The sequence below is a fragment of the Babesia bigemina genome, assembly GCF_000981445.1.
Source record: "Babesia bigemina genome assembly Bbig001, chromosome : II".
NCBI classification, from domain to species: Eukaryota; Apicomplexa; class Aconoidasida; order Piroplasmida; family Babesiidae; genus Babesia; species Babesia bigemina.
Genome location: NC_027217.1, coordinates 1,149,503 through 1,174,520, shown reverse-complemented (window position 1 = coordinate 1,174,520; position 25,018 = coordinate 1,149,503). Strand labels below are relative to the sequence as shown.

Sequence of the window (25,018 nt, the reverse complement as noted above, 5' to 3'; positions counted from 1 at the left end):
CAAGTTACCCATGTACGCAATATGCCGATGTTAAACATTATATGATCCATTAATTTTACAGTGAATGTTCACTCTACAACCCATGCGTTCGCGTATTTAGCCAGGACGAAAATTGGGTATATTGTGAATATATTGGTACACGGAGAAAATTACAAAGTAATGTAGGGGCTCCTGAATAATTCGGCGCAATATCATTTATAATCATGAACACGGTACTTCGCCGAAGTGCGTACACCATTCCTCTGTGTTATCGCGTGAATTAATAAAACAAAACATTGTACTGCTGATTCGTTTCCAATGATACTAAACGCGAAAGCGGCACACATTTCAAAGCTAGCATGGTTTGTTGGACGCTTATACTAACCAAAAATAGAAGATAGTGTAGAGATGCATACGGATGCGTATATATTTACCTAGCATACGATCAAGCCGTGAATGACTTCTAAGCCGTCGAAGACGTAAACTACAAGGCGGATCGTATCATTTAACTTTTGAACAAGTGTAGAGAGCGGATATAAAATCGGTTGTTAGCCTATGCACATTTCGTTGTACACGGTGTTACATATAGGATTCGTCTCACTTCTTTGGCGCGCAGCATTGTTTGTGTATAAACAATCGAAACTCTGCATATAGGGTTATAATGGGGACAAAAAACACTTCATATCTTTAGACAACAGAACTATGAGGCGGAATTTAGAAGACGCCTTTTGGGATGTTCGGAAACGTAGAAAGGGTAAGGACTCTAGAACACGTAATCCTGTCTTGATAAGCCCCCCCTATGCGTATTTATGGGGGCCACAGCCGGGTTCTGCGTGCCACCTGTCAGAGGTATCATCCTCTTCAAGTGGATTTTCAAAAGTGTCACGAAGTGACGATTCCATATCGTCTGTCAGCAGCAGCGATGTCACGGCTATTTCTTTGGAGGAGGGCGAAATCGATGAAAAAAATGCCGCTTTTATGTCCGAGATTGGTGTAATTGGAACAAAGATTGGTAAGTCCATCTGAAACACATATATACACTGCAGATAATTTAGTTGATCTAGAAAGGTGTATATACTCCATCAAAAAGCATGTAAAACGTCTGAGATTGCTAACGACCCTTATTGGCGTAAGGGCAGCTATCCCAAATCTGGTTGATAGAGTTTTGAAAATTATCAAGGGATGCCATCAAACTACTTGCGTTTTGGCATCCACATACACGCTTCTAATAAAATCAGACAAAGAAAATGCTGTTGTGCGGATGATCATTGAGGTCTTCTCTGAGCAATTTAGTGTTATAACAGCTCTCCATGCACGCATGCTTAATACCGATAGCTATGATGGATTGAAGTGGATTCTAGAGGCTGCACCTTACTCCGTGGATATGTTAATTACGATAATACCACACGTCGTCGACTGTACGCTGGAAGTAGAGGAGCACAAAAGTCTTGTTTTGCTCTTCCAGGCTTTGGTTCATTCTACCTTACTAAAGTGTTGCAGTGTGGCAGATAATCCTGAGGTTGTCGTCAGACTATCTGCCGTTAGGTCTGTGTTCTACATTTTAATGGCCCTGTTGCCTATCTACCCAATTGTTTTGGAGCCCACAGGAGAGGCATTACATGGTGACACCGATACACATGAAAGATCGATAGAGCTGTTTAACTTGATGCTGATCGATTATCTTCGATATGAGGACTTCCAACCGTCTTCGTTGTTCCTATTCCAATTACAGAAAGCATTAGGCATTACTAGCCCGCAAATAGGGATAGAGGGTGCACTGTCTCTGGAGTTCATAAGAAAGATAACATATACAATAGCATATATTGCTGTTATTGTAGGTTGTACGAAGCGACAGTTCCCTGTAGGATATGTGGCCGCTTCTAAGTATGGACTCGATGAGGTAGCAAGAGCCGTGTCATCCATGCAAACGAAACAACACCATACAAAAACCGTTGGGGATGGGATAACTATTGGCGATGAAATCCAATACATATGGGGCAATGCGAAGTACTGGCTGCTTTCACTGCTAGAGGACAATAGTGGTGACGTAAGGAACACGGCAATTCGCATCATTAGGCATGTAGTTGTTACTATAAGGTTGGGCGAAAAGGACCGGCAACATGTGATGTCTCTGGTTACCGATTGTGTCAGTGATGCAGTAACCCTAAAAAATGCCATGGGAGTTCTTACAGCTATTTCCCATTTGTATCCACTTAAAGATGGCGCTGTACGGCGAATATCCAATCTTACACTTAAAGGTAGTGGCGTGCGCATCAGAACTGATATAATAAGGTTTATAGGCAACTGTTATTTTACTCCGAAAGGAAAGGCAACTACGCTTAGTGTCCTTAATAATTTATCCGAACCAAAAAAAAATAATGAGACCAAATCTATGAACATCCAATGCGTCACCAGCTCCATTTTTAACAATGAGACCGAGATACGATTTGCGCAGGTAGAATGGCCAGAGATATTAAAAACGCTTGCTAACCTTGGACAAAAAATCATTTGCATAGGACCATCCGATATCACATTTCCATTTGCGAAGAATTTACATTGCTCCGCTGCGCACTGGATTGGCATTATTCTGGGAAAGTCACAAGGTTGTGGTTCAACAGTACATTTTATACATGCTCTGTTACGTAGCGAGGCTTCCATGAGATTTCCCGAGATTGTAAATATTAAAATGACTCCCTCTGAGACAAGCACGCTCGCCGATAGTGGCAAAATATATTCCGATTTCTTACGTTTTAGCAAAGATGCCGTAAATATCGATTGTTTAAAGGGGAAAGTTGTCTACCTACATCTTCACCACTTAAGACGTATATGTCGAATCCTCAAAATACAAAAGGCCATCGATGCAATACAAAACGAGGTCAAGATAGGGACAAACTCAGATACAGGAAAAAAATGCCAATGCGTTGATTGCACTACAGATCGGATTATAATGTCGTCGAAACATAAGCGAACGGTTAAAAGTGTCTACGACCGCGTATCGTGTTCAGCGTATAATTTAGTGAAAGATGCGGAATGCAAAATCCGTCAGGATGAGTCCTTAAAAATGAAGACGAAACGATCAAACATATTCAGAGCCCATGCCGTATTTTCCTACTATGGCAACCTTTCACAACTTTGGACTGACGAATTAGAGGCGATCGATGATGTTGACTGCATAGCATTCCCGTCCCACACAGGTGCTCTGGTTGTGAGAAGCGTCCAGACGAATATACGGGACGCTGATATGTTAGTCAGGATTCGTGGTCCTACTGTGATGGAAATGGGACGACGAAAGGGGATTTTGTCCCAGTCATTTAGAAGCCAATACAAGCAAGGATGCGCCATCACGGTCAAACTTCATATAACACATGAAATACCTACGGTATACCCCATACCTATAAAAATAACGGCATTATTACAAGGTAGCAACAATAGAACGGTATGTCGTTGAATGTACGCTACTTAATTGCTGTTATAGGTTCGCGTATGTTTGCCAAATATGTGGATCCACTCAAAGCGTATAAAACGCTGAAGGGGAAGCATTAAAACATCTAATTGCCCCTCACAGGCATGAGAAGTATAGGACCAACCATATTAACGAAAAAAACCAAACCTCAGCGCACTAATATCCAGCGCAGTTTTTTGTTTAGACCGTTTCATCAATGCCGGATGTTCGCATGTTTTTGCAGTCACAGCGCTACCTGTGGAGGGCGATACAGGCATAAACGATTGACTCGCATATGTGTCGGTTGTAATGCGTTTTATGCTTTTAGTGATGTGGGCGTCGCCCGCTATTTGCGGCAGATTGCTGAGCCTTTGTGACAGGGTAGACTTTGGGCATCCGTACGCCTGTAGTTGTCCTCTAGACGATTTATTTCCGCTCGCAACCTCACTTGCGTATTTACCTAAAGCGTTTGAGTTTGCTTGAGAAAACGCGTCGCACAGATTCTCGTCACGTTTATCACACGTGGGTTGCTGACTTTCCACCCGCCGTTGCGCGCCGTTTTTAGAATATTCTTCCCCATCAGAGGATTCCAGACAAATCAACAGCTCTTTAGGTGTGCATTCAGTTGATGTATTGGCAGAAAACAGGTCACTCATGTCCGAGTTAATAATATAACCTACATTTATGCCGCCTTCTACCTTTACGAAAACATCGTCAGTTCCGCTTCGTTTTGAGCCAAAATGTGTATGTAACTCTCCAATTCCGCTATCAGATGAGACGTGATCGTTGTTAAATGTGCTGCTATCGCCTTGTATTGTTGCACAATCCCTGTTTTTTGTTTTGCCCAACTCAGCGGGGCCTTTTACATATTTGCACATGCTAGAACAATTGACTACCCTGTAATCTCCCGTTTCATTCAACTCCACTGTGGACGCTCCTTGTGGAGTAGACTTTAAGATTTCAAGCATATAACCATCGATTACCAAATCCATCGGCTTCACTGTTAATGGGCATTCTGGACACTTCCACCGCTTATTGAATGTGGACATATTTTGCATAACCTGAAGGTAAGCACTCAAGTCAAAACATTGTATATGCTTGCAGAGTTTCCCCCGCGTTGGCAACTCAATTCTATCCAACGTAAGCGGGCAATTTAATTCAACCCTATTGTTTTTGACGCATATTACATCGTCGTCCTCGAAATGTGTATTTAGAAACTCCAATATTCTGCGCTTCGATTCGAAAACCGTAATAGTTCGCCTTTTTTTAATTGTCTCAATAATCCTTTCAACGGAAATTCTCTTTGAAACCATTATTACGATTAAGAAAAACGACACTGGGTCATCGTACGTAGTGCTAGATAATTCTAACATGTTGTCACCTGTATGCATTGCGTAAGTTACCTTTATAGGGTTGTCTCTTCTAGTGTGTCCCCAATTTGGTGCCTTAACTACATGCACGAGTTCATTGTTGATTCTTAATTCGAAAGTCTTTGGCCACTCGTGAACAAGTTTATTCTTAGATAGCGGCAGTGATACAACGTATACGTCCCTATTTTGTGCCAACCACTTATCAAATTGTGGAGCAGAAATTTTCAAAATCTCGTGTTTGTTTCCCATGCGACCGTACCACAAAAATTCAACCACAGCGTTAAAAGGATCTAGTACTTGAACCTGGCATAGAAAACATTCGAAATCGTGATCTGGACCCACATAACATGTGCAGTGTCGATGGCTGAGTTTCTCACATGATCTACAAATCAGAGGGGCCGATTTATCGGATGGATCTACGTATTCGCCATAGCAAAGACAATACGTGAAGTCCAAAGGAAGATTGGTATCAGTAAACATTCTTAAGCGCGTTGATAACCAGTAGTAGCCTCATGCATCGTGCTTAAAACATACCAGTAACCGGAGACATCGTATAATTGGCACGCAACCTGTTACCATTCTCTGTAAACCTATCAGGAATTGGTCATGTCAAAACCAGTAATTAGCTGGGGATCTGAGAGTTTTCTACATGGTTCCTACGGTTGGGTAGATAATATTGACATTTTTTTGTCTTCAGGAGGATGACTGCGTGTGATGTGAAATTGTATAATTGAGCCGTAAACAGTCAATCGTATTATCCGATCTCCCGCTAAGGCATAGAAGCAGGTTGCGATATAACCAGCAGAATGTAACGCACCCAATCTTAAATACATAGGCGGAATATATATTTCTCGTAGTGTACTATACACCTGTAAAAATGGCCTATATAACTCGGTTCAGCGACATACTCGGGAGAATAGAACACAAAAACCACGTTCAAATGATACCTCAAGGACTTTTCGTAAATCTATGACAAATAACTCACATTGCAGTATATTATTGACCGCCAGCCGTCCTTTCAACTGTCTCACGTTTGGTAATGTGTAACAACCTACAAGACAAGACCAGAAGTTGGTACATAAATATGGCCCAGTGATTATTAGGATGCACTTCTTAAGGGCATATTTAAAAATACTTGGACGATTAGTGTCGCAGCATAATCGTAACGAACTAGCGTCAGTTTAATGTCGCTAAGGGTGTGTTGTTAAAATACATCGTCATGCGGTTATATGGCTCTATTTGATAAATAATCGTTAGTATTACAGTAAACTAGTCACACCGATCGTAACAACTCCCGTGGCATCATGCGTACTTCGTTGTGTGATACGCGAGGAGGATTGGCAATTTGCTCCACTTATCCAACAATCTGTGATCATATAAAGGACATTACCCAATTATATTAGAACATGTGGTTGGGCTTCACGAAGTTTTCTTTAGCAGTTTTATTGCTCCTTTTCTCCGCAATTTAAGCAATCGTTGCATTGTGACGGAATCTCTTTAACCTATTATATTCCACATCATACATCGGATGGTAGGTGTAGTTTCAGCATATCTGACTTCATCTCCTATGCATGACGTATCAGATGCCCACAAGTTTTTCCTCTCTACCACGTACAAGATACGTTTTAGGTTATTTATTACCTTCATGACCATAATAATGTGTTAGAGGCCTCTGTACGTATAATAAAGGTGTCGCGTTGGGTCCTTCAAGCGCATCATATTTATGTAAAGAATGGGACTGTCCTACATTGTTCCTAAATGCTCGTATATAAAGCAGCGGTGCATATACGAACGCCCCAGATACCAGGGTCCTATGAATAAAGCTACTGAATTTTAAAATACCAAATAGAGTGGCGTGCTTGCAGGAAAGCGCGATAATCACACTGAAAATGGGCAAACATAAATCAACCGAACTTAAGATAAATTCAAGAAAAAGCACAACCTAATGAAGTATTTGCAAGGATCAGAATTCAACTAACCGCCGAAGTTCGAAGCGATGCCTCGAGTGATGAGGGAGATGGAGCTCAGTCGATTACGATTCTGCCACAGAATATGGCGTGTGGAAATGCACATGGGATAAACATTTCACTATTTCCACAGCTGCTAGATTATTTCTGCGGACTTTCTCACTATATAAGGCGGGCTTGAGGATTTAATAAGCACTCCAAGCTAAGTTAGTCGTACGTGACCACTTCGCACACTGCAGGCAGATTGATGAGGAGACTCAGGCAACCAATTAATCAATCGCTGGCATATCTCATGTCATGTGTATTTGTGATATTAAAAGAAGTAAACGGCGATTTATATGCGAAAAACCTACATACACAAACGAGTCTAATACCTCGCTTCTTTATATAGGCATTTCTTCTGAATATTCCAAGTAACGCGTAAACCGGGAAGCTAATTAATGGGCATCTTGGCAACTATGACGTCGCAGAACACCATTTATATACTGAAGTTTTAGACGTGCTAGGGCAGTTGAACAAGCAACGCAATACAACATCCGTGCTGAACATGTTACACCGATAAGACAGCATCAGACAGGCATAGGCGAATTGGGTCCAGGTAGATTTGCGATTCGGTGCCTGGGAAATGAAGGCTTATAACAAGCAACTAAGTGCACTTATTTTATGGCATAATCTCACAATTTTATATGGTAAAACCTCATAGTTCAAATCAGTAAAAGACATTGACGCTCAAGCTACATTCCCAGGTACACACCACTTTGCCGTGATATGCTAAAGCCGCACCATAGCATACCTTGGAAATGCGCTTATTGCCTCAGGCAAAGTGCTGTTATGATCGCTGCTCTAATATGTGTAGAAGATGGTTATTTTGCCAGTATGAAAATCACACTCATAGTATAGCATCACCGAACTCAATGACCGCTTTTGCATAGATCTTTAAATGGTTTAATCTTCAGACTACTGACAAATATTACAATGAAGCGAATCGTACATTGTTGACTATTAACACCTTTTAATGTCATGCTAGCGTCAGCGCGCTCATAATTGCAGGGTGTGGGAGGCAGAATCCCTCACAAAATGCAGCTACTAAATCTACATATTTTACGTTCATTGGGATGCTGCCACGACGATGTATAGCCATATTTGCTTGTATTCGGTTGTTCTCGTTTAACTATGTCTGCCCAACGCAGTTTACCTTTCCACAAGATACACATTGCGCTTTCATTAGCCAGCGCCGGTATAATAAGTAGTATATGTGACGCTCGTTTGATTCTACCTGTGGGCATAGGAGCCTTCCATACCGCTGGTAGGCGCATCTGTCTTCCAAGTGACAGAGAATATAGAGTAGATGGTACGTTATTGAAGCGTTACACAGGTTTTAAAAAAACCGCATCAAGCGCAGAAGGTCTTCTATTTACAAATCGTACGTGCAAAAAAAAGTCACATGTTCCGGTGCCAATGTCTCTTGTTCAAACCAAAGATGCAATGACAGTCGCAGGTAATCTACCGGGATGGGCTCAGAAAGCCTTCAAAATACAACACGACGCTTACGAAAAGATAAGAGAGGCATTTATTCCAGAGTTGGGCGTGGCTGCTGTAATTTATAAGCATAAAATCACGGGGATTTCCATTATTTCTTTGGCAACTGATGCGTCGAGCGGTAAGGAGATATGTTTCGATATAATTATACCCACCCCGCCGTCAAACGATTGCGGATGCCCCCATATATTGGAACACGCAGTGTTGGAAGGTTCAAAAAAATACCCTAATAAGGGTGGATTCTCAATCCTTCTCCAAGGGGGTTTCCAGAGTTTTGTTAACGCCTTCACATATAAAGATCGCACATCGTATTTGTTTGCATCTACCAATGAGAAAGACTTTTACATTACAGCTGATTTCTACATGAGCGCTGTTTTCCAGCCGAACGTAAGACATGATCCGAGAATCTTCCGACAAGAGGCATGGCATTACAAAGTTTCAAAACATGACCCAGTGGCGCATTCTGACGAAGACCATGGCATAATATTACATGACAGGCATATCAGTTATGGAGGTATAGTATATAGTGAAATGAAAAAAGCGTACTCCGACCCACTTTCTAGGGCGCAAGATTACATTTATCAAGGCCTCTACACAAACAGCTATAGATTCGACTCCGGCGGCGACCCAGAACATATAGTAAGGCTAAATCACAAGGAATTGGTGGATTTCTATGTAACGTATTATGGGCCCAAAACGGCAAATATTTATTTTTATGGTCCAGATGATGTCCTTAAGCGGTTAAACTTTGTGGATAATTTCTTAAAGGAAAGCAAAATAATATATAAATCCGATTTACACACGGCAACCATAGATACAGCTAATAGTCAACTGTATTCAGAATTTTACAAAGAATTAAATGGTGTCATCCATGGCACATTTGGAGCCACCGGGTGCGAGGGAGAAGATTTACTCCTAACGGGTTGGTTATTGGACCCTCATGACAATTCAAATGCGAACGATACAACAAAAGGAAGATTTGAGATAGACTCCGTTGATGCTTTGGGCATGGAAGTATTAGAACATTTACTAGTGGGCACATCAGAGAGCTTTCTGTACAAATCTCTAATAAAATCTGGGTTGGGTAATAAAGTCGTTGGATCAGGATTGACGAATTATTTTAAACAATCCAGTTTCGTCATAGGCTTAGCAGGAGTTAACTGCGAAAAGTTTAATTCTAAGGAAAATGCCAGATTGACATTTGAGGAAGTTGTAATGTCCACATTCCAGAAGATTGTAAACGATGGTATAAAAAAGGAGGCTTTAAATGCATCTCTGAACTACATTGAATTTCAAATGAGGGAGCTAAACACGGGTTCATTCCCCAAAGGACTAATGCTAGTCAATCTTATGCAATCGCAATCACAATATGGCAAAGACCCCTTTGCACCTCTTTTTTTTGATAGCATAATAAACGAACTGAAAGAAAGATTGATGAAAGACCCACTGTATTTTCCCAAATTGGTCGAAAGGCACTTTTTACAGAACAAACACAAAGTTACAGTTCACATGGAAGCAATTAATCCGAATGAATTCGAAAAGATCTCTAACGAATCGACAAGGCACATGCTGTTTAAAGCTTTAGGCAGATTGAGTAGAAAAGAAGTGGATCATATGGAAGGTGAATATTCCCGATTCAAAAGTGAGTGTGAAGAGCCGGAAGATCGTAAAATTTCTGACAACCTCCCAACCTTATCGTTAAATGATATTGAGAGAGAAAATGAGTTAATACCAACTACTTACTATGTATTAGGTAGCTCGCTAACATATGTAGAAAAACCCCCAATGGCACCTGGAAACATTATGGTATTGTGTCACCCCATTGAAACTCAGGGAATCATATATTTAGACCTTGCCATATCTTTGGAGGATTTAACTTTGGACGAAATCCGGTACATGGATATATTCTGCAGCATGTTGAAGGAAGCCGGTACATACGTAATTTCGTCGGAAGATTTGAGCTATCGCATTTCAGCTAATTTGGGAGGGTTTGCGGCAACATTTGCCTTTATGCCACCGGCTAATGGAAGGAAACACAGTAAAAGACAGGGCGCTTTAGGATATCTCTACGTAAGATCTAAGGCTTTGAAAGGCAAGGAGAATGACATGATTGATATTATCGTTGACGTTCTGAAAGCTAGCAACTTCGGCAACATGAAAAAAGGATTAGAAATAATCAGACGCAAGATTAATCAAATGGAGACAGATCTAATATCTGAGGGACATAAGTTTGCCTCCAGGAGACTTATGAAGGGGTTTTCGGTTACTGATTATGCCACTGAAGTATCTAGTGGGTACGAATATCTGCAAACATTGAAGAAAGAAATCCACCCAACAGCTGAAACAGATTGGTCCCGTGTAGAAACAAAATTAGAAAACATTAGGTTAAAGCTTCTCCAGTCGAAAAACCTAATAGTGAACGTAACAGCCAGCGCAGATATCAGCAAACAGTGGTTAGAACAAGATAGTGGAAATTTATCACGCCAGCTGAGAAGCATATTTGTGTCTCCACATCACGTCGAACCTCAGAAAAGCTGGGCTGCGGAGATTGTAGAAAATGGAGATGATTGTAGTCATAACGAGGTTATTGTTGCACCTACAAAAGTGAACTTTGTGGGTATGGGAGGCCCGTTGTTTAATGAAGAACCCATCAGCGGCGCCGATGATTTGGTGTTGCACTACTTAACTTCGTCTTATCTGTGGAGGCAAGTACGAATGTCTTTGGGTGCATATGGCGTATTTTGCAATCTATCGACATGCGGTGATATCGTATTCATGTCTTATGCGGATCCTAACTTCAACGAAACTCTGCAAGTTTTTAAAAATGTCCCAAATGCTATCGAAGAAGTGCTAAGAACGCTAGAAGATAAAGAGTTATTACGTCAAAAAATAGGGAAGATCAGTAGTATCGACAAACCTTTGTCTGCAGATAGCAGGGGATTTCTTGCTTTAAATCGCGTTATAAGGGGGGAAACGGACGCTGATAGACAGCTATATCGAGAAGACATTTTAGATGCAAGTGTGGATTGTTTCACTAGATTGTACGGTAAGATGAGGAGTACCAACGAATGGCACAAGGTGTGTGCTGTTGTTAGTAGGACCACAGCAGAAACGCTGCCCAAGACTTTCATTCAATTGAACTTGACGAAATAACGCTTATAATGTGTTCAATCACTACGTAGCGTATTTTATTCAACTTTCTGCGTTTTATGGGCAAGTGTAGATGGCGAAGGCGGCGTTTAACGGCTTTCTCAAAGCAGCCGACCTAACCGTTACTCTGCTTATTGTGTTATATTTAATATTCTCAACCATAAATCTGTGCATAAAGACACCGTTATCGTCGTTGGTTGCCGTTGGGATTTTGGCGATTGCTTGTGCCAGCGCTTACTGTTTGGTAAACGTTAAACGATGGATAACACAGGTGAAGATCGTCTTTTCCAGACCTTCATATTCGTACAAAGCTACGAATACTTTCAGGCATGGCGCCGCTGCGGATCGCGTTTCCCATGATGGTATTTTGTACATGATGCTTACCTAATCGCTTTTTAGATGACTTGAATTATAAAGCCCACGGAAAAATTGATGGTAAAGCAAATGCCATAGTCAAAATAAACTATTAGGTCATAAAAATGCTCACCATTCCTTCTTGGGTGGCATATCGAGCGATATACCCATCAGGCGTTCTGCCTTCAGCTTCGAGCACTTGAGTAACTTATCTCAACAACCATTTCCGCTATCTGCAAACGATGTAAGATATTTCAGTTTCAATAGTGACCACGGAAGACGCAATCAATGTAGTAGGGCTCCAGAAGATATTTCATTTCGCGAGAGATTTTTCGACCGACTGGCTTTCTACAGCTATTTCGACCCCGATTTTCAAAAACACAGTGGTTTGTGTCATTGGCTCAGATCTAATTTCATTTTAGGATTCCAATGCCTAAGATGGTTTGCAGGATTCAATTATTGGTTAAAACACAGGTGGATAAAACCATTGTTGCACAACGCCGTCTGGATTGTGTCAGGAATCATTGTCACTGTTGCGTGGTGTATAGTGTGGGAGTGGGCGGCTTGTTATATGCAGAGGTACTAGTTATTCTCGTAATATAATAATAATGCCACAGGGACGAAGGTAACTATAACTTGTTGCACTGGTCGGTGGAGTTAGTCCCAAATTCGTACTGGATTTTGGAAGGAGCCTTTCAACTAATCTTTTGTTTGAACTATCTCATCCAGTTGTATGACAACGACGTGCGCTGCAAGTGGGTTTCATTTCTTACACGTGCAAATACATTTGATTACCACAGGTATATATTCTCGCTGCGCGGTTTTATAGATCTGACGATGACGTCGGCATTGACGCAAACGATGGCTTGGATTTCTACGTATCTCAACATTGATTCGGTTAAATATGATTCTTTAAACCACTTTGGTCTGCTGTTTGTAGGTTTTATGCTTCACGAGTAATCAATTTTATAGTTCGGGCCACTACGATTTTTGAAGCTCACACAGGCTGAAGAATTACTGAATATAAGTTTCGATCATCTTTCTGATGTTCAAACCATAATCATCGGCATTGCTACCGCTGCAGTGTCACTGTTGTTTTCGTGAGTCTTTTTACTAGAAGAATATCTGAATGCAGATTCTCTGGAATGATGTACCTCTTGGAAGCTCCACGCGAAAGCGTTAACTTTGTTTGTCCCTTCGACTTTATATTTTTCGGAGTTGCTACAATGGGAACGGGTTTGTGATGCCAATTGGTAGACGTACAGTTGCAGTGGGATATGGAGACTTTGTGCCAATAACTAAGACGGGCCGAGCGTTGTCAATTCTTTTGATTTGCACATGTATATCCTTAGGTGCCGTGCATTTCAAACGGCTCAAAGAGGCAATATCAAGGAATGTCATCGACATGGGTATGTTCATATGTTTTGAATAACTATTCCCCAGGTTCTAGATTTGATTTGAGCGGGTATAAATATGTGTTATTTTGGGGACCATTGTCAGCTTATCAAGTTTTAACATTCTGCAGGTAAGAAGTATGGCTGTGCAATCCAAGATTGTAGGTGTGTTGCCAACTCGTTTGACGGAGTGCTGGACACCGTCATCGTTGCAACGCCACTACCGCTGGAGTCTTACAGGCTTGTTTATTGTGCGGTAAAGCGTAATACGGGAATAAACCTCTGTATAATTGGTGGTAGCGAAAAGATTTGCGCACCATCATCTGTATACAAATTTATTGGATTATCTATGCTTACTGTTGTAGTAAATAACATGGAAACGGAAACACACGAAGATCACAATGTGGACGATCAAATGACGATCTTACGTTCCATCGCGTGTTTAAACATAACAAGACACCTTGGTATCCCAGTTGGCGTGCAACTGCATGGATCAGATTATGCGTCGTTCTTGAACTCGTCAGATATCACACAGGTAAGTTATTATTGACGTTGTGGGCTGACGTTTACAGATTTGTTACCTCCGAGAACTAAAATACAAGCTAATAGCTAAGTCAGTGACTTGTAGAGGTTTATTTTATTTAATCCTCACTTTGTTCCACACACCGACAAACATGAAGAGAACACGCGCTTACGTTGAAGACCTGTATAATCTGTTTGCCACTTCCAGTTTAGTTTCAAGGTTTTGCACATCACTTTTTACAGATGAGGAAGAAGAGGAACCGCCAAAACAGAATGCTAGACTTTCACTTCAAGAAGTAACTCATCAACTCTTTGAAATTATAACGGGGATGAAGTTCCAGCTATATAAGCTAGCGTTTCCTTTGTGCACGCATGGTAAGCGAAAAGATAATGGTGTGACAACTTTAACAAACAATCAGGTTTGAAGTTTTTGGAATTGTGTCAATATCTGTATAAGGTCAAGAATATATTTCTTTTGGGTATAGTATCAAAGGATCGTTGTGTTCTGAACCCTGTAGATTATGTAATCGGCCAACAGGACGAGGTGGTGTGGCATGGTCTCGTCTTGGCAAAGTCTCTCAGGGATGTGCTACATGTATCTATGATAAAGAACCCTATTCTGGACCTCTTGCCCATAAAAGTTAGTGAAACGGTTTCCGCCCCACAATTAGGGAATATCAATGCCATACTAGAATTAACTGAAACACTGGCGGATGAACACAAACGTATGGATCGGTCTATGTTTAATGGGATATTTAAGGTTGATGATTGGGAACAGGCGATGCAATGCTTTGCTGAGCCACGAGGCAATCTAATTTTAGTTTGCGGCTGGCTGCACGACATGCATAATTTCCTCAAATATTTGCTTTCAGACAACACGTCAAATGTCATATGTCTGGCGCCACTAGATATCGCTACGAATGATTGCCCTATGTCGCTGACTCGTTTTCGAAAATTTGTCACTTATATAGACGGTTCAGCAATGGATGCGAATTCTCTTCTTATTGCGGGTGTTGCAAAGGCCACTTGCATTGTTGTCCTAAATAGTGAACAAGTATGCTCTAGCCGAAGAAATAAACAGCTGTCCAAAGATTCGCAAGTTCTTTTCGTAGGCCATTTAATAAAGAAAATTTTTGCTTCGCCTTCGGAAGTTCTCAAACCTCCGCATGTTATTCTGGACATACAGCATTCTTCATGCCTAGAGTACCTGGATCCTTCTTTGGTGTCTTCTATGGAGGCTTCTTGTGGTAGGGATGCTATGAACCGTCTTTGGCAAAACTTTGGTGAATTCATGACAAGCTATGAAATGGCATCAGGCACTATTTTTGTTCAAGACATGTTGTACGGTCTTCTTGCGCATTCTTACATTCCTTCGTTTAACTCCGTTGGGTACGATACAATACAACAAATTCTTGATGGTGATACCGACTCAAATGTTAGCAACAATATATGCCTGGATGAATTGCCCCTTGATCTTAGCGGAGCAACATTCGAGAATTTGTTCAAACGCAAGCTGTTCCTTGAACAAAAAGTTTGTATAGGTATATTACGAACCTACACCACTCCAATTGTGAATGGCGAGCAGAAACAACTAATTATCGTTGCGCCTCAACCAGCCTTCATCTTACACAATGATGATCAGGTATACGTTGTTTGGCCTAATCACATGAATTAAGAAGGTAACAAAAACATAACCGTTATTCTCTTATCTGAAGGGAAACGTAATTGTATACTGGGCGTAAAAATCAGGCCCGTTTACGGCGGTCTCGTGGTGTAGGGGTTATCACCGTGGACTTTGACTCCACAGACCCAGGTTCGAATCCTGGCGGGACCTATTCTCTACTTTTGCTGTTTTTTCGATTGGCACCGTTCAAATGGGCCATTAACTGCGTTCCATTATTCTTCTGTGTCACCTGCGTATATTTTTGATCCTGGGTCATTTTCGGGCTTAGGTGATTGATATGCATTGGATCTTAGGGGTCAAGTAACAAAGAGGGCCCCTAGCGATGTAAACGACGCCGGTTGCAACATGCAGAACAATGACGTCGAGCATGTATTGAATAACGGGTCGTACGCCTTTGATGGTCCAGCGAAAAGTGCAGCGACGTGTAGGAGTTGGTGCGGAGGGAATACTCGCAGCAAAGTGCAGAGTAAACTACAGACGTCAAAAGAGGCAATTGTTGCCTGATAGAGAAGTAACGTGAGTGTAGTGTGATTTTCCTTCATACAACGAGTGTGCAACACTGGTCAAAAGGGTGAAGCATTGGGAGGCGGATGGCAGCGACGGAGTCTACATCTCCTACAGCAAGTGACTCCTTTCACTCCCAAAAGATCTCTGTAGCGAGACTTACAAGACATACATAAGCTCTAATCTGTTAAACTATGTATTCATGCCCCAACATGGCCTGGTTATCTCCTAATGTCTACGACCGTACACTGCCCGCTCAATATGAACGTGGGTGTGTAATCTGCACAATCCCGTCGGTGATGCACTCACGGATTATGGACAAATGCAGTTTGAAATGCGTATGTATGGCGCGAATGTGTACTATAACGTCGCTGACGGCCATCTGTTGGAGGTGGCCCACACGTTGCCCCTGTACGGACGGTCATCCTTCGTCAACCACGCCATCAGTCGTAACAGCATTTTGCAGAATACGGTGGTATGTGTGCTAATGGTCATAAGAGGCATAACAGCTGGAACTAATGAAAGCGTTAACCGTTACATTCTGAACTCAACCATCCAATACACCAGCTAATTATAGAATTTGGAGCTGGAGGCCGGCACGAGACTCTGCGCGGAGGGTTAAGCAAATAGAGCGACCACACAAACATCCTCCTTCTCCAGGAAGGATATGCGCAGGGTGTATCAGACTATGGTGTTTATAGTGGAGGCCCCGCCACTGCAAGTCACATTCGCAGCGGATCAGGTGTCGTCAGACCTCTTGCGAGGCTTCTAAAGGCGCGTTGGAAGCCCGACTGGGAAAGCCGTGAAATGGAATTACTGACGGAGCATACGATCAACCGCCGAAGTTCGAAGCGATGCCTCGAGTGATGAGGGAGATGGAACTCAGTCGATTACGATTCTGCCACAGAATGCTAGGAACAGCGATAGAACAATGAACCCTTAATGAGAGTATACTCATCTTCGAGTTGTGAGGCAGCTGCAGATGTCACCATGAGTAAACCGATGGAGCGCCCATGTCTAGGATGACACACTATTAGTAGTCGAATATCTGATGAAATGAACGACCATTAATGACTTTACCGGTAACAAGCAGGTGTAAATTGCATGAGAAATATCCAGGGAAGCTGCACGTTCTCCGCGTCAGGACGTGCGTTGTTCCGCCGACAGTCTAGACATTTTGTATTCTCTACTTGTCCAGTGCTCGCAAATGATAGATTCACAGGTTCGTGTACGCATGTGTAAGCAATTTGTAGCGGTGTGTTGACGTAGCTGCTTATCTACGTACATTAGCGTTTACTGCTGATGTTGTTTGGCACTACTGCACGTTTACCATATAGGCCGATCGTTATTTTTGACCAGAATCGCTGTTTTGAGCCAACATAAAGCGTTTCATATTGTTGTAGATACCTTCAAAGCAGGTAGTGTCCTGTGCATCGCTGGCCCATGTTCTAGTGGCAAAACCTTACTTGTTCTGCATATTTTGGCGGACATACTGAGCAGTTATGGTATGTGCGAGCAAGCGGTATATCTGGATTTCGATTTATCATTGGATTTAATGGTACTCAAACAAATAGTAGGGAATCAGGTATGTAATCGCATAATAATCAATAACAAGTGTCAGATTGCTGAATATGGACTCACCGGAGCAGCACTAGAAGCGGAAGTAAGCTCAAGTTTTGACAGACTTGTTTACTTTCCTGTTTACGACATGCACGACACTCACCACTTATTCGTTGCGTTAGATGCATACTTTCAATCCAGCGATTCCAGGGTCTTAGTAATCGACTCAATTTTGACTAAATCAGGTACTTTTGAGGATGAATTGGTGGCGAAGTGTTTGCAATTGTTGATGCGATTGTGTAGGGACCATGGTCTCCTGATGGTATACACAAAACGTGAGGGGGGCAGCTTCACCTTGCCATTTAACGTTGCAACTTTGTGCCCCCACGACCTCTTATCTGAGGCTCATGCTTCACTCAGCCGGTACAATGCTGATTTATTGCGCAATATTCTCACCTTTGGTCTCCCCGTGGATTGGATACCGCTAGGTGAGCGCGTCGCCAAGCGGCCCTTTAATGAGATGCAATCATCGAGCCAACTCACGAGAAAGCGCTCCATTGATTCTGTTCGAGCGTTTTGGAGACGAAAAAAAGATTCGTTTGACGTCGGTTGTGGTTTTCCTCACGTGGGTGGAGGGCGTTCTGATAACTCCGGCGTAATGTTGTGTTGTCTACCCTGTCGCAGAGCATCCATTGATGGGAGTGGTTACATAGGCTGTGTTTACAAAATCAACTCTCCAAATTCACCCACTGATACGTTTACCACTGCAATGCATACACGAAAGTGTTGGCAAAACGCTCGTGGCATCCGCCGTCTACTCCCAGTGTGGCTAGGAATCTGGACCTCGGAAGACGAAGACGACATGTTTCTCGCTGATGATTGTTCGGAGTTCCAAGAAGTAAGGACGCAAGATATAGTTATGAGTGAGCAACTAATGATGGAGTCAACTGAAAACGACAAGGCAAACGCAGTTGTTCGGCCTTGTACGATACATTCACGAAACCTGTGGTCGCCCTTAACCCATATAACGATGGATGATAATACGCTACATAGCTTAAAGTTCGGCCTTTTTAGGATCGGTGAGGACACTGCTTTGCGATCTCAACTGTTTTGTCTGCACCGTTAACTTGATAATCACACACCGTTAACGATATAAAACTTAAAGCACATAAAACCCATCGCCGACCTAGGCCCTACGTGCATACACTCTATTGTTTAATAACGGGTACATAGCATCAGCTTTTGCCAGGATGGTGCGTGGATGCCATATGGAAGCTATGTGTTAAGTGGCGCAGCCATGTTGGTGTCCTGGCCTGCGATACGGAGAATTACACGAAATCCATTTTGATAAAAACGACGGAATTAAGAAATAACAATTTTGATATCATAAATCTAACCAATAAGGCAGTCGATATGTGATGACTCGGCTTTGTCGCTTTTTGGAGGATGTCGAAGTCCATCTCTGTTTCTGCCGTTGTGTTAGTTAAAAGTTATGTAGCACCATTTTTTATTGGATTCAATTTCAAGTGCCGTATTTTTTATATAGATGTGTACTAAGGATGGGTTTAGATGAACTGAGCGTTGCTCAGCAGGAGCTTTTGCATCCACTCATCAAACTTAAGCGTAAAACGTCTCGGGAATCGCTTGGAAGTTTATCAGAGCTAGTAAGCGGCCTATCTCGGCTTTATAATGAGTTTGCGGATGGTATTCACCAGTTAGAATTAAAGGCCAGCAATTTTTCATTTCTTACCGGTGTATCAAATCCCAGTTCATCTGAGGCACTGCGTCAAATTCGAAGTGACATATCCTATTCTGATGAGACTGTACACTTAATTACGAAAGAGCAAAAAGGTTTGTATGCCGTTTGGACTGCAATATTTAGACTGTTGTCCCTCACTCGCAAAGATGCATCTCAATTTGCTTCGCTGCTTACCCAAAGTGTTTGTGATCCGTTGACGCTATTGTGCGATGAGTTCAGTGAAGGTTTCCATGAGCCGGTTGATCAGCTTGAAATGAGCGATGTTCTCAATTTCATACCAAATCTGAAGACGCTGAGGATGGCTCCAGCGTTTCATCACTGCGGCGCACGCAAATACGTGGAAAATGTGCTCAAAGCGTACCGCGATTTACAACAATCATTGGAAAACGAGAAAGAGGTAGTTGGTGATGCTATTGGTATAAATGATGGCAAGTCTCAAGCTAAGGCAGTGAATAAAACGGTGAAGGCTAAGATATCGTTAGGAAAGCATATTCAACAGCTGTTTGAACAGGCACCTGCAATGAAGATACTAATTTCTAAGGGTGTTTCTAAAGACGTCATCGAGAAATTGGCAACACTGAAGCTCAGGAAGACGCCACATACAGTGGGAGAAATTCAAACTAACCCTGCAGACTTTCATGAACGTTTCTGTTCTCTAGAGAAGCGCAGGTTATCCGTGTTTTCCTCATGTCTGCAGATTTTGGTTGAAGCGCTTGTGAACTATGATCGCAGTTCATATAATAACTTAAGTGAGCTATATCAGGCAACAGTGGAGTTTTCACCTGAAGCTGATTATGGCCAATTTGAATCACTTATATTAGGAGCACGTGTATCTCATACATCAGGACATTCGCGAATCTTTGATGAGATATGGCTTCCAAAGGAGTTTGGGCAACTTGATACGTTGAAGGTTGGTAAACAGTCTAGCGTTTACCCCGTATTACACCAATCAACAGAGGTTGAGGATTTTAATGATGATTCCGAAACAGTTGTTGACGCACCGATTACGTCGCCAAGCAAAGGTGACAAAAGAAGACAAGTTGCAATGGTTGTTAGAGACATTGAGCCTTCTATTTCGGGTGTGGATGACTCGTCAGGATCGGGAGTCTTGCAATCATCTAATGCGTTAGAGTCACACACAACTCCAAAAATACTGGGGATAGCTACGTCAGGCACTTCAGATGCCATGGAGCATCCAACAACTCTTACGGATGGGTACATCGACTGTAGCAAAAATGGTACGTCTGTACTGAGTTCTCATGGCAATTTGGAGGGTTCTACAAATGTTGGTGACACGTCGACTGCAACGCGGGATATTCATCCAGATGGTACAATGCAACCGGAAAAAGAGCCGCATCTGTTATCTCCTCAGGTTGTGCAACCTGTCAGGTCGGCCGGTGAAATTTGCCAGGGATCAGGACGGGTAAGTAGAGACTCGAATGTGATTGGAAGGAATCACGAAAATTACGAAGCACCCCAAGAACACTCGACTGAAAAAGTAGATACAGCCCGGGTTGAAAACATGTATGAGTGCGTGCTTCGTTGTGGCAGGGACAATAAAGGTGGTACGCCTGGGATTCGCCGTAGCAGCAGCGCACTACCTTGTTATGTGCGTAATATATCAATTCCTCTTTATAAGCACATAAGACATGACAAGAAAAATCATGGGGTCTCAGAAAATAAGGAACATGGCAACCATGAACATGTTGAACCGGAAAAAAAACGAGGTAATAGAAAGTATAAAGACACTGACTCTTCGTTGCCAAATATGAAGTACGATAATGAACATGTTACGAATAATCCCGAAGAACCCTCTAAAGGATGTATTAATTTCGATTTCGAAACATTTAAAACGGCTAAGGAAATACTATTGGCAACTCTTCGGAGATCAGACGCATATTTTCTCGGATTGTACCGCGATTTTAGCGCGGGGAAACAAAAACCTCTCAATTTATTTGTTGATGAGATAAGTGCGATGTTGGATGACGACCCACGTAATTTTCCGTATCCGTTTGAATTGCCATCCCATATGATGCGGAAACCGTCTGGTGGGAAATTAGTACAATCTTCGGCACCTGAGGCGCTTTGTGCCTCAACAGTTACACAAATGGGGGCTTCGGATTCCGTAGGGAAAACATATAATTTAAACATTCGCCGAGTAATGCAGCTTCCATACAAAATTGATGGATCTATGGATGTGTGTCAGTGGAATATTTTCGCTCTCGAATCATTGCTGTTGTTGCACAAGCATCTATCCAGTTTTCTAACGCATCCTTGCCTCTCAAACGATTATAATGGCACCATCAAAGATTTCCTGCTAAAGAACTTGGGAATAATAGAGCACCTGGTAACCCGAATACGTAATTTCATTGAGGTTTTCAGGAACCGCATAAACATTAGTCGACAACACTTCGCAGTTTTGGATCTGGTCCTAACTCCCAGGGACTCGTTTGTTAATACGAGCCCACATATCAGGATACACCCAATGGACGTACGTTATAGGATTTTGCTTCTTATTGACTCTTTGTATAAGAATGATGTTCCCTTGAGTAATGGCATATTGTTCGATTTAACAGATTTCCATAACTTTATACACAGACAACTTTGTGTGCTAAAACTGTCATTCTCCCAAAAGCTAGCGCGCGTGATTCGTCGCATACCTGTGCTTGATGGTGACTTGGATTCAAGATGGCGAGGTGCGTTGGAATCAGAAGACCCAAAGGCAATTTTGGATTTAAAATTCACCTTTAAAGGCTCTGCAAATGTGGAACGGGTTACTAATGAAATCTTGCTTTTATTGTGTGAATGTATAGGAACACTAAATAGTTTGCGACGTGTTTTGCTGCAAGGCAAGTGGGGAAGGAAAACAGTTCGTGACTCCGATTGCACTAGCACGTATGCTAAGCTGATACAGTTGATTAAGCGAACTGTGCAGCTGGAAGATCTTGATAATACTTTAATGGGCTTGTTACGAATGTCTGAGAACTCACAGTTTGCTTCAACTCTCAACAAAAGCTGCTCTACATGTGCGTTGAAATCCGTTAATGCGCCACAAAAGCAGGCGATTTGTAAGAGATGTTTGGAATCCACGTTAGCAGAAAGACGTAACTCACTTAGGTTTTCATGTGGACGTCGTGATACACCAAAAGAGCTCAAGATTCCAATTTCAGAAGCGGATGAGTATTTCTGCACCCCCATGTCCGTTTTCAATGATGAGGACATTTCAGTTTTGAAGCGGGTTAGTGGTAGAAGAGGTTGTTTTAATATGTGTATTTCTAGACGCAATAGCCGGCACGTCGACATGAATGATGCCGTAATCAATCCATACTTTTTATGTCCAATGGAAACTGTAAAACTGTCTCGCACTTGGAAACTAGATGATTGGATTGTACTTCGGATAGCGTCATGTTATCATCACTGTTTTGCAGACAATCTTGCTTTTAGTGATTGGTCCACAAATTTCACAACTATTGAGTATGTGGTATATTTTATATCCACAGGATCTTTGCTGAACTTCTTATTGTTCAAAGAGCCGCATAACGAGGGATACACAGACATCTGCACCCTGTTTAATGCATTGTTGAGCGTTGGTTCTATGCATACTAGGCGTAATGAGGCCCCCTATTATCCCTCTGCAAACACTTGCTTTGCACGAGGAACATCCGGTGCTGTCCGCGTAGATAACGGGGGGTCCATTGAACGCGATTTATACCAGGATATATTTACATTATTGCAGGTTCCGCATAATGTTGCCGTATTACCGAAGGTACTTGGTGACATCGATCTCTACTTGACTATAGACATGAGAGAGGCTGCATCGTGTTTCAAAAAAATGCACAACGTAAATGGTGTACCAACATACTCGTCTCTTCAGCATTCTGATTTACTCTCAAGGGAGAATTTGAACGACCGCTTGTCGGCTACGAAGGTGCAAATAGCTGGAATGCAGTTAAATCGCGCAGGTTACAAGGTATATCGTCTCGTTTTGGATTCTATTTGCTACAACATACCTATGATGACCGCCCTAAGACGTAGCGATTCGATGTCTCTAATCAACAGCTCTCCATGCGAGCAATTGGTGACCAACGTTTTGGTTTTGCGAGTGCTTACTAAAAATTTTAGACGAACAGTTCTGGAACAACTAATGCACTTCAATCCGGAAGAAGGAGTAAATGCGCTGTCATATAAGCTATCAACCTTTGTGCTAATAAATAGGCTGTTATTCCGGAATGAGCTTGAAATGAACGTAAAAGGTGAGGAGGGCCCCTTGGATTCACAATCTTTGCTTGAGGTGAATGAAAGTGGTCTTAGTATGGATTTTATTCTTCGCCGCGTTGTAGTGGAGCAGGCTAAAAATGCAGTTATCACATCTTTAACAGGACTGGACGCCTTTAAGATAGATGATATTGACACACTTGGTGCGACATGTATCGACAATATTGTCACCTCAATAAAGGAGCATTTGATGTTCGCTGCCGTTTGGGATGAATTTTTGCCAAATGGGGACTTTGCAACCTTGTTTACCAATGCTTGTATTCATTTCATAAAGGTCGAGATAAACAAGCGAACAAATAGGCCCTTGGATGTTTGTAAAGTGATGCCATCGGCGCAGAAGCTGCGCCTCCTTCAACGTGAAGTTGAAACCTCAAGGCTTGTGAAAACAAACGGAAACACACAACAAAATGATTTGTTAAAAGTGCTCCAATTTTCTTTCCAAGACACCGGTGCTGTAGGGCGAGACCTTTTGGCCGAGCATTGCGATATAATGGAAATTATAGGCATGAGCGAGCTCAATAAGCGCCTTAGCACATTCAAGGATATCGTGACACGTGGGATGAAAAACGAAGATTGGACACGGCTTGGGTCACAGTACCATACGTGTGCTGTTGTGGATATGGCTACGGTGCTTAACGCCACTCTTAATGCCACTCTTAGTCTGCGCGTGCCCTTGGAGAACTTGCTAGTCCCCCTTACGAGTTCACTGGAAAATGTATTGAATCACTACTTTATTACGGTGGCCGGTGCAAAGGTTGCAGAAACTATTGATCAGGCTTTCTCGTCACTTCGGAGTGAGTCAGGATTGGCTGTGGAGGTTCTTAAGAAGTTGGGGAATGTTGGCGACATAGATAAGACCTTACTACAGATGAGCAATATGTTATACCTTGGTAATTACCTCACCAATTGCCAGGATAATATATTGCAGTACTATCACGGCATGCTAACCGAGCGCTGTGATGGCAGCGATGAGGTACACCGTAAATTGTCAACTGACGTGTACCGTGATTCAAGCAAATTCTTCAGTTTTGATTTTGATAGCTTTTTGGCAATGAAGGAGCTAGCACTTGTACCTGCTTCCAAAAGACTAATTCAGCGGCAATGTGAACATCACTTACAGACCCTAGCACGTTTGTGCAGCTTGAAAATGCTGCACCCCATATCTACACAGCTATACCAACCTACAGTTGTACAGGGCAATCGTTTTCCGCAATTCCTGGATCTCATTGAAGGTTTGTGTTTCAATTTCTGTAAACTGGGTTCGACATGTGGCCCGGCGCTGCTTGCTGTCTTTGAGGTGAGCTTCCACTGCCTGATGTCTGCATTCCAACGTACTCGATGTTTGCGTCAAGAGCTTCCGCTTTTGCGAAATGACTTAAGGTCATTGGAACTGACTGCACAGAAGCACCATCAGGACGTATCCGACCTGGTGATCGCGGCTTCGGAACTCATAAAACAGTAATCTTACCGTTATATAATGTACACATTTTACAATGGTGATACGCAACCGTCGGCAGAG

The 25,018-nt window shown here is 42.3% G+C and overlaps 6 protein-coding genes across 6 annotated transcripts; 5 read left to right on the top strand and 1 right to left on the bottom strand.

The window, feature by feature from the left end:
* Positions 1 to 681: 681 nt before the first annotated feature.
* On the top strand, positions 682 to 3,427 carry BBBOND_0205140 (hypothetical protein, conserved; the record flags this gene model as incomplete). Its single annotated transcript, XM_012912088.1, has 2 exons — positions 682 to 991; positions 1,026 to 3,427. The coding sequence occupies 2 exons, from the start codon at positions 682 to 684 to the stop codon at positions 3,425 to 3,427; spliced, it is 2,712 nt and encodes a 903-aa protein (XP_012767542.1).
* A 143-nt stretch (positions 3,428 to 3,570) lies between these two features.
* Positions 3,571 to 5,271, bottom strand: BBBOND_0205130 (MIZ zinc finger domain containing protein, putative; the record flags this gene model as incomplete). The annotated part of the gene is made up of 1 exon (XM_012912087.1): positions 3,571 to 5,271. The coding sequence occupies one exon, from the start codon at positions 5,269 to 5,271 to the stop codon at positions 3,571 to 3,573; it is 1,701 nt and encodes a 566-aa protein (XP_012767541.1).
* Positions 5,272 to 7,931: 2,660 nt separating this feature from the next.
* Positions 7,932 to 11,450, top strand: BBBOND_0205120 (peptidase M16 inactive domain containing protein, putative; the record flags this gene model as incomplete). The annotated part of the gene is made up of 1 exon (XM_012912086.1): positions 7,932 to 11,450. The coding sequence occupies one exon, from the start codon at positions 7,932 to 7,934 to the stop codon at positions 11,448 to 11,450; it is 3,519 nt and encodes a 1,172-aa protein (XP_012767540.1).
* Positions 11,451 to 11,520: 70 nt separating this feature from the next.
* BBBOND_0205110 (hypothetical protein, conserved) lies at positions 11,521 to 15,392 on the top strand (the record flags this gene model as incomplete). The annotated part of the gene is given in 11 exon segments (XM_012912085.1): positions 11,521 to 11,750; positions 11,889 to 12,242; positions 12,251 to 12,367; positions 12,419 to 12,529; positions 12,602 to 12,737; positions 12,774 to 12,901; positions 12,937 to 13,037; positions 13,073 to 13,210; positions 13,327 to 13,730; positions 13,768 to 14,110; positions 14,137 to 15,392. Coding segments are annotated over 11 exon segments (3,318 nt in total).
* Positions 15,393 to 17,009: 1,617 nt separating this feature from the next.
* On the top strand, positions 17,010 to 18,591 carry BBBOND_0205100 (hypothetical protein, conserved; the record flags this gene model as incomplete). Its single annotated transcript, XM_012912084.1, has 3 exons — positions 17,010 to 17,127; positions 17,309 to 17,490; positions 17,527 to 18,591. 3 exons carry the CDS (start codon positions 17,010 to 17,012, stop codon positions 18,589 to 18,591), a joined length of 1,365 nt encoding a protein of 454 aa, XP_012767538.1.
* A 433-nt stretch (positions 18,592 to 19,024) lies between these two features.
* BBBOND_0205090 (hypothetical protein, conserved) lies at positions 19,025 to 24,961 on the top strand (the record flags this gene model as incomplete). Its single annotated transcript, XM_012912083.1, has 1 exon — positions 19,025 to 24,961. One exon carries the CDS (start codon positions 19,025 to 19,027, stop codon positions 24,959 to 24,961), a length of 5,937 nt encoding a protein of 1,978 aa, XP_012767537.1.
* Between the last annotated feature and the right edge of the window lie 57 nt (positions 24,962 to 25,018).